The sequence below is a fragment of the Balaenoptera musculus genome, chromosome 9 (genome assembly GCF_009873245.2).
Source record: "Balaenoptera musculus isolate JJ_BM4_2016_0621 chromosome 9, mBalMus1.pri.v3, whole genome shotgun sequence".
Lineage (NCBI taxonomy): Eukaryota > Metazoa > Chordata > Mammalia > Artiodactyla > Balaenopteridae > Balaenoptera > Balaenoptera musculus.
In genome coordinates this window covers 21,094,912-21,108,118 of record NC_045793.1, presented here as the reverse complement: position 1 = coordinate 21,108,118, position 13,207 = coordinate 21,094,912, and the positions used below count along the sequence as shown (strand labels likewise).

Below are 13,207 nucleotides of genomic sequence, written 5' to 3'. Positions count from 1 at the left end.
GCCCTCGTGTGGCAGGCAGCCTCTAAGATGACCTCAATGACCCCTGCCTCCGGGTATTCCTGCTTTGTGGACGCCCCTCCCCTGAGTGTGGGCTGGACCATGTGACTAGCTTCTAATGAATAGGATGATGCGAAAGTGACAGGATGACACTTCTGAAATTAGCAAAAAGACTGGCTGTCATCATGCTCGCCGTCTCTTGTTGGTTCTATCTCTCTCAGCTGCCACGTGGTGTGAGCGGCCGTCACAGAGACGCCCACATGGCAAGGGACTGATGTCTCCAGTGAGGACCTGAGGCCTTGTACTGCCACGTGCTTGGTCTTGGAAGAGGATCCTCTCCCAGTCCGTCCTTGAGCCTGGAGACGGTGGCTGCCCCAGCCAACACCTTGACTACAGTCTGTGCGCAACCCTGAGCCAGAGGACCTAGCTACGCCGGGCCTGGAATCCGGCCCCACAGACCCTGTGAGATAAGTGTTGTTTTAAGCCTCTATGTTTCAGAGTCATTTGTTACACATCAATCCATAACCAATACATCTGTGTCCCCTGGGGACAGGATAGAAGGCATGGAGTGAACGCGGGAGACTTGCGGAGCTCTTTTAGAAGTCACTGTGAACGCCTCTATGGGAAACCAAAGCCTCTGGAAAGAGCACCAGGACACCACCAGGAAGTAAGCCCAGTGGCCACATTCACAGGAAGTCACTTGAGAACAAGTAGGAGCTATAAGCAGACCCCCAATCAGAGCTTCAGCTGGTGGGCTCTGAGCCAATCTGGCCACCACTGCGTCCCCCATCCGTGTCCTGTCCTTGCTGAGAGCCGCCACTGGTATCACCATCTGGATTCTATTCTCTTCCCATCCAGAGTCTATCAGCTATGAGCCCAACAGCGAGGGGACCATTTACAGCTGGGGGCCCACCTCCTCCTCTTGCCTTCTGCTTCCTCCCTCTTCCTCTGGTACATCATGTCTTTTATCCTTTCCCATATTTGTTGTCTTGGTTACATGGCCAGACTCCTGATATGCTGCTAGTTTTCATTTTAATGACACGTTCTTGTAAAGCACAATATTTTACTTCAATTGCATGTGTCACTGGATGAATTCCTCCAGCGCGTCTGGCATTTGAGCATCAGCTGACTGAGTGCGCTCTATGATTTGGGGTGTTTCTGCAGCACTTTCTTCAATTTTCATGTCTGCGTTTTAATTTATGATCAGGGTCATTCTACACACATGTATATATATACACACACGCACATATGATTTAAAACAAAAATGGCACACATGTATCAATTAATCTTGAACTGGCAAAGCTCACCTAAAACCATCTCCTTAAATCATGTGCACTAGCAATGATCATTTGGAAAACAGAACGACAAATGTTCCCAGGGTAGTATTTTCTGGGGATCTCAAAGTGTGTCTCAAGAGGACACCAGGAGGAGAATGAGTCTAAGCCCCAGCTCTTGGCATCGAACTGCCTTGGGAGGGGCTGCAGCAGATGTGAAATTGGGAGGACACCACCCCAACCCCACTCAGGTCAGCACTGGTGACCACTTGAGATCCCTACCAGGGACCTGCAGGGACAGTGGGTGAGCCTCAGGGCCAAGTAGTGAAAAGTAGGAAAGGATGAGAAAATAGTGCCAGCGAGGACACATTTACACAAAAAGGATGATTGAGTGAGGGCTTGATATTGTTCAAGAATATACGATATACCCAAGAGGATACTGCCAAGCTTAGCTGGCTTCCATATCTCCTGGGTACAACGTGGACAAAAAGGCCTACGTCCTAGCGGAGGAGACTGAAACGAGGTGGGAGGAGGACTGTGAGAAGTGGACGGGTGGGCACAAGGCGAAGCTGGTCTGAAGGCCAGTCCCAGGATCCCCAGGCTTGAAGGACTGAGGACCCAGCAGCTGTCTCTCTGTCCCTGCTCAGATGTGAAGTCAGAGGAAGGAGGGGGCCCCCCTGGAACATCTGCTGTGCTCTTCTGTCTACGACACCCTCATCCTCAGCCTCCCCCTCACTTAACTCACAGGTTAAGATCTATACAGGCTTACTACTTGCAAAACCAGGGGTGGGAAATGCAAAAACATAACACGATGAAAATAACCAGAAAAAAAAAAAGAAAAGAAAAAGAAGCTTTGATGGACTTCTCCCATAATGGAAATTGTCCAGCATTGATTCTTCCATATTTCTCTTCTGCTTGGGTATCTAAACACATGCAAACTGGCCAGCAGCTCTGGTTTGAGAAACTCCTAACATGTCAGAGCAAACTGACCAAACCCTACACCAGGTACACTGAGCCTCTGCTCTGATGGCAGGGCCCTGGGCAAGCTGGAGTTCCAGCTGTATCTCTATTGGATTTTGTGATGTCTCCAGCCATCCGGAGAGCCTCCCGTGGCATGAGTCTCTTTTTAGTTAAAGTTGATTTAAACTTCCAGGTGAATATTAAGGAGAATTCTCAGATACACTGAGGAAGTTGCAGGGCAGGGGCCACACACCTCTGATCTGGTATTGCTCTGTGACTCAAGCGTTACAGAAACACATACAGCACCCATTCCTGAGAACTTATGTTCAGAACGACACGGCTTCAGGTGGGTCTCCCTCCACCTCTGGCTGGTTGCCTTTCTGGACCCATGGTCAGGGCCTATGGAACATGAGCAAATCACTTTCAAATAGGCTCAGAGAAAGACAAATATCATATGTATCACTTATGTGTGGAATCTTTAAAAAATAGGATACAAATGAACTTATATACAAAACAGAAATAGAACCACAGACATAGACAACTTATTATTATTACCAAAGGGGGAAAGGCGGGGGAGGAATAAATTAGGAGTTTGAGATTAGCATATACATACTTCTATATATAAAATAGAAGTATTATTGCTACTTATTGGCATAGCACAGGGAACTATACTCAATGTTTTGTAATAATCTGTAAGGGAAAAGAATCTGAAAAAAAGAAAAGATAGATAGATAGATACGTATAACTGAATCACTTTGCTGTACACCTGAAGCTAACACAACATTGTAAATCCACTATATTTCAATAAAATAAAATAAAATGTAAAAAAAATTCAAAGAGGCTCAAGAAAAAAAAATTGGGAAGACTGAATTAATCTGCATGACAATTCCCAAGAAGAATGCCTTTGTGTTATCTACTGCTATCGACCCTCCATGCTGACACACACCCAATTCCTATCCAGAGGGGCTGGTATGGGGTGGTTTGCCCATGTGCGTGCTCACATGCCCACACACACACATCCTACTACAAGCCAGTAGCAGGGCCCGCCAGGGTTCTGCTTAACCAACATCCACCAAGTGTTCTGCCCCTTCGCGTGAGCAGTTCAGCCTAACAAAACACCCAAGAAAGATGCAATCACAAAATGAAAGGAGCAAGCACACCTCAAGGAGAAGTTTATGATGTTTTGGTTCACAGTGAACATTACTCTCCCACTAATGGCAGGCAGTAATTCACTGTTGAACAGCAGCCGTAAAATACGATCATTTAGTGGTAAAAACGTAACAGAGACAGAGAGAGCAGGGTGGACTTCAGGCTGGAATATTCAAGCAAAGAGATCTTGTCCTTCTGAGGCAACACTGACCTCGTTACCCCAAGCTGGTTCAAAGTTTTCCAGATTTATACGGACATCTTAAAGCAAATCAGGACGGTGTTTGCCTTAAGAGTCTTCCCTATAGTTGAAACTGCAATAGTCTGTGACTTATTCCTAACTTCCCAGGCACCTCCTGATGACTGGAGCATTTATGTGCCACATTTCTTAACAGCCCACGGAAAAGGATGCCAATGCCAGCTGTAGCACACACACATCAGAAAAAATAAGACGTCCAAATTGGTACTTTCCTCACCTCCTTTCCCCCTGCCTCATGTGATGTGTGCACTAAAGGAGTGAAATTACGGTCATCAGAGACAAGGTCGCGAATGATGGGGACCCACACCTTTCAAACAAAATGAAAAGGCAGTAATTTTGAGGGTAGCCCATGGATAGCTACAGTCTAGCTCCTGGACCCCTGAAACTCACAGCAAACTCCTTTACTCTTAGCAAACCTCCCAACCCCCTCCCACCCAGCCTTCCCACCTTGAGTCCCTTGTCATATTGCAGAGAACTCTGCGAGGCCCTTGATACACACGGGAGATTATTACAGGGCTCAGAGAAACCAGCTCTGTAATTACGGCGACAGTGTGATTTCCATTATTCTCGCCCCCTGGTTTCAGTAGCTCACAAAACTTCCTGCTAAGTCCTCCTGCAGTCCCAGAGCTTTTCATGGCTGGGCCTCTGCCCAAAAGGTGAATGGGGTCCTGATAACCTCTGGGAAAAGCAAGGCAGAGTTATTACAAGGAAAGGGGAGTGGTGCTCAGCGAGCAAGGGTGCTGGGAAATTCTATTGTTTAGAAAAAATAAATAAACTGGCCAGTTTCGCTTTTTATTATTTCAAACAACAGACTCGGCGGCCCGGCTTTCCTCTACCAACTCAGACTGTCCCCCTGGGCCAGCTGTGCTGAGTCTGCAGGAGGGTAGCTGAGCTTCAGCTAAACTATTAAAGAGGCTCCCGCTCTGAGCTCGTGGAGCAGAAAGTTTGGCTGCCCTGATGGCCTGGCTTTCCCCGGGAGGGCCCCTGGCTCATTCCCCACCACGTGACCCTCTGGTCTTACCTCTCAAATGTTTATGCTTCACCAGTCCCACTATAGTTCTGGAAATTAAATGTAATGTCCCAGGTGGCTGAAACAGAACTGTTCTTATATAAGCCCTCCCACCCACCCACCCCCGCAAAGTAAAAGATGAGAAAGGCCAGCCCACGGTTTATAAAGTCCCAAGGCTCCCGGTCAGGTGTTGCCTGTCATTGCTGGCCTGGCTGACCTCTGGGGACACTTGAAGGCAAGGCTTTGCCCACAGCCTGCCCCATGAGGGATGTCTGTGCGCGCTTGGCCTGCCTAAGCTCCTGGAGGTGTCCTCAGCCCACACTCATGGAGATGGGCTGCACCCTCACCTCCCATCAGGAGGCCGGCTTCCACAGGAGAGAGGGAGCCAGCCCCCATGAGCCTCTGTCCAGCCTCTGACCAAGAGCACACATTTGCAAGTCGACCGTCTTGGGTTTACGATGCAGCCATGGCCAAGAAACACCTTCCCCCCGCCGCCAAGAGAAAACAACTTTCTGTTCTGTTATGTGCGCTGAATTTTCAAAGTTTATTTCACTGACACCATATACCAACCAGCTCAGACAACAGCAGAAAAAAAAAAAAAAAAAAACCTTCTACAGGGTCTACTTGGTCTGGCCAGAAAGCGAAGGATCCTCTGGCACCTGGTAGGAAGTTTAGGGGGTGGGCATCTTTCAGCACATTGCAGGAAGTCACCTCTCCCTTGCACTGAGATTGGGCTCAGTGGACACAAGAGCTAAAGCACCCCAAATTTCCTTGCTTACTTATTTACCCTCAACAGTACTTATTCACCCATCAGAGCAAGCAAAGCAGGTCAAGACATTTCACTGTGTGAACTGTATATGGGAATGCTTTTGGTATTTAGACTTCGCCTTGCCAGCAAATCAAATTCCTTGACTCCTAGTGAAGAATGAAGTCATCTGAGCAACTAACGGAAACATCCCCGCGGTCCCTGCTCTACAGCTCGTGGACTTCCCTCCTCGATTTATACTGAGGTTTATCAGACACAATTTCAGCAAGCTTGGTTATCTGATTTCCTAGCTCACTGAAAGCTGGAAGCCACAGACTGAGGGAGGGAGAAAGGCGCTGATGTGGACCAGCACTTCCTGGCAGCATCTGAAAGTGCTGAGTGACAAGGTACGCTAGGAGAAGAGCCGGGAAGGCTACAGCGATCAAATACAATGCACCTACACCTCCCAGCATCTTCCCTGGGCATCCGTGAACCCCGTTCAACATGTGAGTAATAATCTAAATGAGAAGGTCAAGGCAGCAAGAAAACATTAAATTGTGTTTAATATATTCTTCACAGAAGGCCGACCATAAAATGTAATTCTTAAAGCTATATGGACGATGGTTAAATTATTTGTTAACTTGACACAGGAGGCAGCACAGTACGATGAGGTGGGCAATCCCAGATGTGTGGAGCATTGCCTGCATCCCCCTTGCAGCGTGCCATGGCGTTTCCCCAACATATGTTTCTTCTTCCAGCTGCTACGCATGTAACTGCTCCACACACATCCCCAGCCCCCACACGCTCTGCTCCCCACCTCTCCCCCTCCAGCACCACTGCCTGTTCCACAGAGACGTACACTCTAAAGAAAAAAACAACTGCTGAAATGGGCTGTCACACAGTAGGATGGGAGAACAGGCACAGTCTCTAGATTTGCAGAGAGCATTTCCCCTTGACCTTCAAGCTAACACCCACAAATACAGCAAAGAGAAATTCAAAATTCCGTCTCAGATCAGGCAGTGCCGCTTTATCCATCTGAATCACACAATGTCCAGTTAATTCCAAGGGAAGCCTAATTAAAACAAGCAGGATCTCCACACATGGAGTCATCAATATTTCCGAGGGAAAAGACTCAAGTATAATTCTCAGCCAACAGAAAACAGGACCTACTGCCTAGAGTCTTAGAAAGGCTTTTAATCCAAGCAAGGAGGGCACCCTATGGGGCCAGCACCAACTCACTGAGATGAGAACCCAAGCAGAGGTGGGCGAGAAAATAGTTCTGGATAGATAGGGGCCCCCAACACGGCGGATGGGCCAAGGCCACCCAGTGCCCCTGAAGCCAGCAAGCTTCTGGAGAACGAGGAGGAAAACTCACGTCCCCAGATCACACGGTTCGACTCCCCCTAGGGCAGTTCTGTGCCCCCAAAACATGCAGGGTTTCCCCGTTCCACGACTTGGCTCTTAGCCGTAACAGCAGCTCCAGCAGGTACTACACTTTCCTCCGTCGGTTTCCCTGAATGGAGTCCACATGGATGCACCAGCCAGAAGGGCTGAAGCGGGAGGAACAGGCATATCCCTTGCCCCTGTCCATCCTCCGCAACCACCCAGGCCTCATAAAGCTACTGCCTTGGGGCATAAGCCCAAGTTGGACAGAATACACCGTATTTAGAATGGCCTAGCAACCTGGAGATGCACCTCTCAGGAGCACCCCAGCCCAACGGAAGAGATGGATTCACACACTCACCCACTGCGAGTCCCACAACAACCCTGCGTGTGAAGGCAGAGAAAGGACAGGAGTATCACTGACGACCTCAACAGCAACACAGCTCCTTAGCTCAAACCTGTATCATTGCCAACCAGGTCCAAGGTAGTAAAAGAATGCAAGAGAACATCCATCCTGAGGGCGAAAGAACCAAAATGACTACACCTTGTCCTACCTTCTTCAGCTTGCCACTTTTGGTGCCCACGAAGGCCAGAGAATGATTCTTGTAGACGTATGCAATGACAGAAGTCATGCGGTCCTTGTCCTCCGTGAAGACGGGGATGCCACGCACCATCTCAGACACACCCAGGGGGGCGTTCATATCCAGGCCACAGAAGTTGTCATCAATGGTTAAGAGCTGAAAATGAAGAAGGAGAAAAATTAGAGCGAGCACCAGGGCAATGGGTGGAGGTACTGAGTCAGAGAACTCTGGAGCTAGAAGAATCCTTACAGGTGGATCATCTGTTATAAATCCCTCCTTTATTACATGAAAAACTCAGCTCCAGAGAAACTAGGTAACCTGTCAACAGTCATCTAAGTAGGTTGCAGGACCATGCAAAAAGTCACAGATCCCTGGAGTCTCCTTACACTATACGCCGTGGTCTCTCTGCCCCTCCTCCAACCCCTCCAGGCACCATCTTGGTAGTTTAGATGGTCCATCATCACCATCCGTTGGGAAAGCACTGGGCCAGCACCCATGAGCATGGGCTCCAGACAGCCTTGCTGGGGAGTGAGAGGGGCGAGGTCTCCACATCTACACACTTACTGTTGAGCAGACACACAGACGAGGACTCGAATGTGTGGAACAGATAACTAGAAATGTTAACACATGTGCGACAACACCATGGCAGAGACATGTACAGACAATTGGCTGGGGAAAGGAGAAATGGGAGGAGTGGAAGGTTTGTGGATGAACTCAGCAGGCCACAGGTGCCTCACTGTGTCCCATTTCAGGCTCTCTGCTTCTTTTAGAACACGGTGAAGAAGGGCAGGCAGCCTGACCCTGTCATACCTTCACCAGCATTTCCCAAAGTGTCTTCCATGGAACCCCAGTCCCACAAGATATTCTACCATAAACGGGCTCCTTGGGCAAATAATTTTGGGAAACGTACTGAAATGCAGTGCATTCTAACACCATGTAAGACATTCCTAATTGTTACAAGAAGGATCTGTAAAGTCTTTTTAGGAAGAAATATGTTTAAAATTCTCTCAGCATTTTATTCCCTAAACCACTTTTTTGACCGGAACACCTCTTAGCATCCCTTAAAGAGAATATTTTCCCAGGTACCCTGTGGGACACACTAACCCAACTCTTGCTTCTGACTCTGGGACAATTTCAGGAGTCAGGGAAGCAACAAGAAAAGCCTTTGACCCATTTCCCTGCCCCACCCCACCCCTAGTGTTTTAGCTGAAATTCTCCCTGTTTTATTCCAGGCTCCCGAGGGTCACAGCTAGGGACCAGAGGGTCATAGCTAGGGAGTCCTACTGGGGAGTGTAGGTCACAGCTAGGGAGTCCTACTGGGGAGTGTAGAAGACCTTGACAATGGCTGGTGAGGGGCCTCCAGTGCCCTCCACTGAGTAGCTTTGGGTTGGCACAGATCTCCCCGAGGCGCTAGGATCCTGCACTGGATTTCCCCTTTTTTCTCAGAAGAACTGTGTGCTCTTCGAAGACTCATTCCATCTCCCTGTGCTTTTATTTTCCACTCTATAAAGGTGAAGGAAACAACCTCTGCTTTTTGATGAGCTTCCTTCCATAAAGCCTATAGAGCTCATGCCTGTAAACGTCTTAGGACTTTGCAGAGAAAGGAGTGAAGTAAAATACAAGGTGTCATTTTTTAAAGGCTTCAATCCAGCCAAAGGAAGAGGCATCTGGAGAACCAGCAGGCAGGCCCTTGCCAGTGGAGCTGCGTGCAAACGGCCAACTCTGCGCTTTCCAGGGATGCGGGGGTTCCCTCAGCTCTCTCCTAGCGGTGCTGTTCATCTCAGGGAAGACAGTGTGCTGAGCACCGACACCCTCCCTCTTATCGTGGTGGGAGCAGCCAGGGCAGGGAGGGAGAGAGCATGGGTGGGCTCGGCAGGCCACGTGCAGAGCAGACGACTGCGCCACGGTTGGCACTGCCTCTGGACTCTATTGCAGGGTCTGGCCCAACAGCCCGGACCAAACACACCCCACCCCTTCAAAAACAACTATAGGAGTCAAAGGTGGGAGGAAGCTTTCAAGGTCTAGTCTGATCTTTATGGTTCTTTCCTAAAATGAGGAAATGAGGGTGGGGGGAGACAGAGTGGAGAGAGAGAGATGGACAGAAGAGAGGAAGGAAAAATCCAGATAAAGGGCAGACAGTGTTTTCTCCCTGCTGGACGTAACTGCCGTGACCTGCCAAGCCTTCAGAGGGTAGCGTAGGAATCTTCATGGCCTTGCAAGTTCCTGCCTCTGGTTCAGAAGGAGTCCTCATCCTGGACTTTCTGGGCCCTGAACTGTGCTGCTGGGACTTCTGCCATTAGCGAAAGGATCTCACCTATTACAACCCATTTTCCAAGTAGGTGAGACCGAATGATTGTCTGCTCCGCACAAGGGGATACTGAGGCAGGGAGCGAGGCTGTCCACGCTTTCCACCGTCCCTGGCACAAATACACGCCTCATCGACCTGACAAGGCTCAGGCCGCTCAGCCCCCCGAAACTACATTTCTGAGTTGTCAGTTTCCAAATACCATTCTTCTTCGCTGGGCAGAACACGAGATAAAAACCAACCACGTACAAAAAGAGAGTGTGCATTCAGCCAGTTGCCACATTAAATCCCTGCTTGCTCAGAGGCAGAAAGTCAGGGACTTGCAAGTCTCTGCCACTGCGGCATCTTGCATGTCAAGGGGCCAAGTAAGGAATGTTTTCATCGGAAAGAAGTGAGGAGAGCTCAGCCTGGTGGCCTGGCAGCTAGGACTCTGCTGGTTTCAGCTCATGACAGCTCCCTGCGAGGCCCCATCAGGAGGCAGGTCTCGGGCTCCTCACCTGCACCTGACAGGTACATCCCCACATTGCCTACCTCGTGGTATTGTCATCAGGCTCAGATGAGGCAAAGGGGACAACTGGGGCTCCTACCGTGGTGCCGAGATTCCAGGGACGATGGCTTCTCGCCCAGGCTCACCTGTGCCTCGACTTCTCCCTCTGAGCGGGAGAAGTCACCCAGGTGATGAAGAGGTGATGGAGGCCTTTGACCAGGAGCAGCCCAGGTCTGCATGGATGCTGAGGTCCCCTGGCTATGGCGTGGGGTGGGAAGGGGCTTGCTCCTCGTTTCCTCAAAGCAGGGGTGATAGGGGAGGGAGTTTTAACATCGAAGTCGGGGGAAAGCACAGGTCTCGCGTTCACGGGCAGCTGAGCTGCTTCCCAGCCGCACATCTTGGCACAAGCTGCTCCTGTCCTCTGGGCCTCACCTCCCTTGATGGTAAAATAGCAAGACGGGCCCGTCCCGAGGCCTAGGTGAGATACCAGGTGTGAAGACAGCGGCTAAACTGGAGAGCCCTTCATTAAGATAAGGTGGGATTTCAGGTTAATTTTTTTAATGGAAATCCTGCCCAGAACAGAAGTAGGATGGCGGCAGGGAGTGGCCCTTGCACGCCCTGGGCCAGAGCACAGCTCTCTAAGGCCACCACCCGCCAAGTCTGAGCTGAAGCCACAGAGTAATTACAGCACTGGGAGGAGAGGAGAGAGGAGGGAGAGTCCCGCAGGGCCTGCAGACCTCGGGGGCTGGGGTGCAGGGAGCAGATGCCGGGCCCCTGGAAGGGAAGGCTAATTGGCGAAAGCCTTCCACGGGTAAGGGTTGGTGCAGGTTCCTGAGCACCCTGGGCAACGGGGGAGGAGAGCCTCTGCTCTGGCCCTGGCCGAGCCCTCCCCTGGGCCCCTTAACAACAAGATTAGAGCGACAGCCAGAGGAGCCAGGAAGGGACTGGACTCCGCTGTAAGCAAGAGCCCAGCAGGCCTGCAGGCCCGGATTGCACCTCTCCCCTGCCATTCCACAAACACCCACGGACGAGCTATGGCCACGGCTACAGTGCTTACTCATTAGACAGCAGCTTCATTCTTACCAAGGAAAGAAATTAGGGTCTGCTGCATGGGAATATATGTGGTAGGCAACCCTGTGAATAGACCTCAAGGCCTTAGACAGGGACACACCCTCTGGGGCCCCTTCTGCCCCATCAGGAAGATACCAAATCTGCTTTCCATAACTGTCCTCATGGGGTACCTGGCTTATAAATTAAGATTCGTGATCCACTGGATTCCAGGGACCATGAGCTCAAGGATGGGACCATGTTTTACCCATGTTTGTATCCTTAGCTTGGTTCCTGGTTCACAGTAGGTTAAGACATATACGTTAAATGGATGATGGATGGAAGGATGGATAGATGGATGGATGACTAAATAAAGGCTTGAGTCTCACAGTGGCTAGCACTGTGGAACTAGAGTCAGAATGCCTAGGTTTGAATCCCAGCTCCACCATTTAATGCTGTGTGACCTTGGGCAAGTTATTTAACTTCTCTGTGCCCCAGTTTATCATGGGTAGTATAGGGATAATAATAATAGCATATACTTCCCAGTGCTATGGTGAGGCTCAAATGACTAATACATGTAGAACAATGTCTGGCACTTAGTAAGTGCTAAGAGAGTGTTAGCTCTTATTACTGTTGGTCATCCTTAGACAATTCAGATAACTTCTGTGAGCCTTAGCGTCTTTGGGGAAATTCATGATATCCACCTCGTAGAGGTGTGATCAAGATTAAAGGGGTTAATGTTACCAAGATGAAACAGCAAAGGTGGTACTTCCTAAAGATCTATCAGGCCAATGAGGCTGAATGAAGGAGCAGAGAAACAGTCTAAGATCCAGAAGAGTTGCGCTACTCATCAGAAATGCGAATTCTCGGGCCCCGCCCCAGATCTACTGGATCAGAAACTCTGGAGGTGGGACTCAGAGATCTGTATCTTAACCCCTTCCCAGCGCTTTAGTGAGAAGCACCCTCCTAGATCACCACAGGCGTCCCTTCCTTGCTGAGGGTGCCACAGACCGGCCCAGGAGAGCACGGCACGTGACAAGCGTGACCACTGGAGCAGGACCCACTGGACCTGGAGGGAGGGGCCCACGGCAGCCCCCCCGAGCCGAGCAGCCGTGGTGGAGGTGGCGTGGGGAGCCGGAGCTGACACTCCGGATTACAATCTCACAGCTCACCGTGCTTCCCTCGCGCACGGCGGCAAAGGTTACCATGCAATTACGTGTCGCTACATTCAAATGACGGAGCAGTTACGGTTACTTTACCAATTACAGGGAAATTGCTCCCACTCTGCACAGAGACTGGCACTCTGAAAAGCTCTATCATCTCCACGGAAAGCGGATTTTAAATGCTGCCGGCATCCTTCCTCCGCGGTCTCCCCAGGCTCCGGGGCAGAGCTGCAAACAGCCACCCGAGGGCCGCCGCAGTGGCTGGTGGTCTCTGTGGAGACCCTCTGAGAAGGGCTGAAGGAGGGGGCAGACCTGGGAGACGATGGGGGCATCACCCTCCGACCCTGCGCCCCACCATCAATCTGACACCTGTGCCAGTCCATCCTGAAGGCCCTGGGTGATGAGGTGGGGCAGGAACCTGATTCTGAAACCACTCCTCCTCCGGTCTAGCGTGGCCCCCAGCCTGGTTCCTGATGCACCCGCCTTGCCAGGTGGAGCTGTTTCAGCCCTGCCCTTCGTTGCCCCACCTTTACAGAAATCCCACCTTGAGTCCTTATTATGGAAAGATCAGAACTAGGCCAGAGCTCAGTGGTCCAAAAGCAGTGCTAATGAGGTAAAGGTCACCAGGTCCATCCCCCTGTGGGCCAATTAGCTCAGCTCTGGGACCCGGTCTCTTCCATAGCCATGGGCTGCCCCTCTCACCCCCGGCATCCACTGTTTGCAAATATCCCAAACTGATCCAAAGGAGGCCAACCAGATGAGCCTGCAGGGATGGACAAATGCAGCTGCCTCCTCCAACCGGGGACGCAGCCGCCGACTGCTCTGGGCCGGCAGCTGCAGTCGCTGAGCCC

The 13,207-nt window shown here is 50.6% G+C and overlaps 1 protein-coding gene across 1 annotated transcript in view; it reads right to left on the bottom strand.

Annotated features, from left to right (window-relative positions):
* Positions 1-13,207, bottom strand: part of PLXNA4 (plexin A4) — a 447,305-nt gene that overhangs the window by 358,816 nt on the left and 75,282 nt on the right. Inside the window, exon 3 of the mRNA XM_036863673.1 lies at positions 7,328-7,510. Coding sequence (XP_036719568.1) covers positions 7,328-7,510 — 183 coding nt within the window. The remainder of the gene's footprint in view (positions 1-7,327; positions 7,511-13,207) is intronic.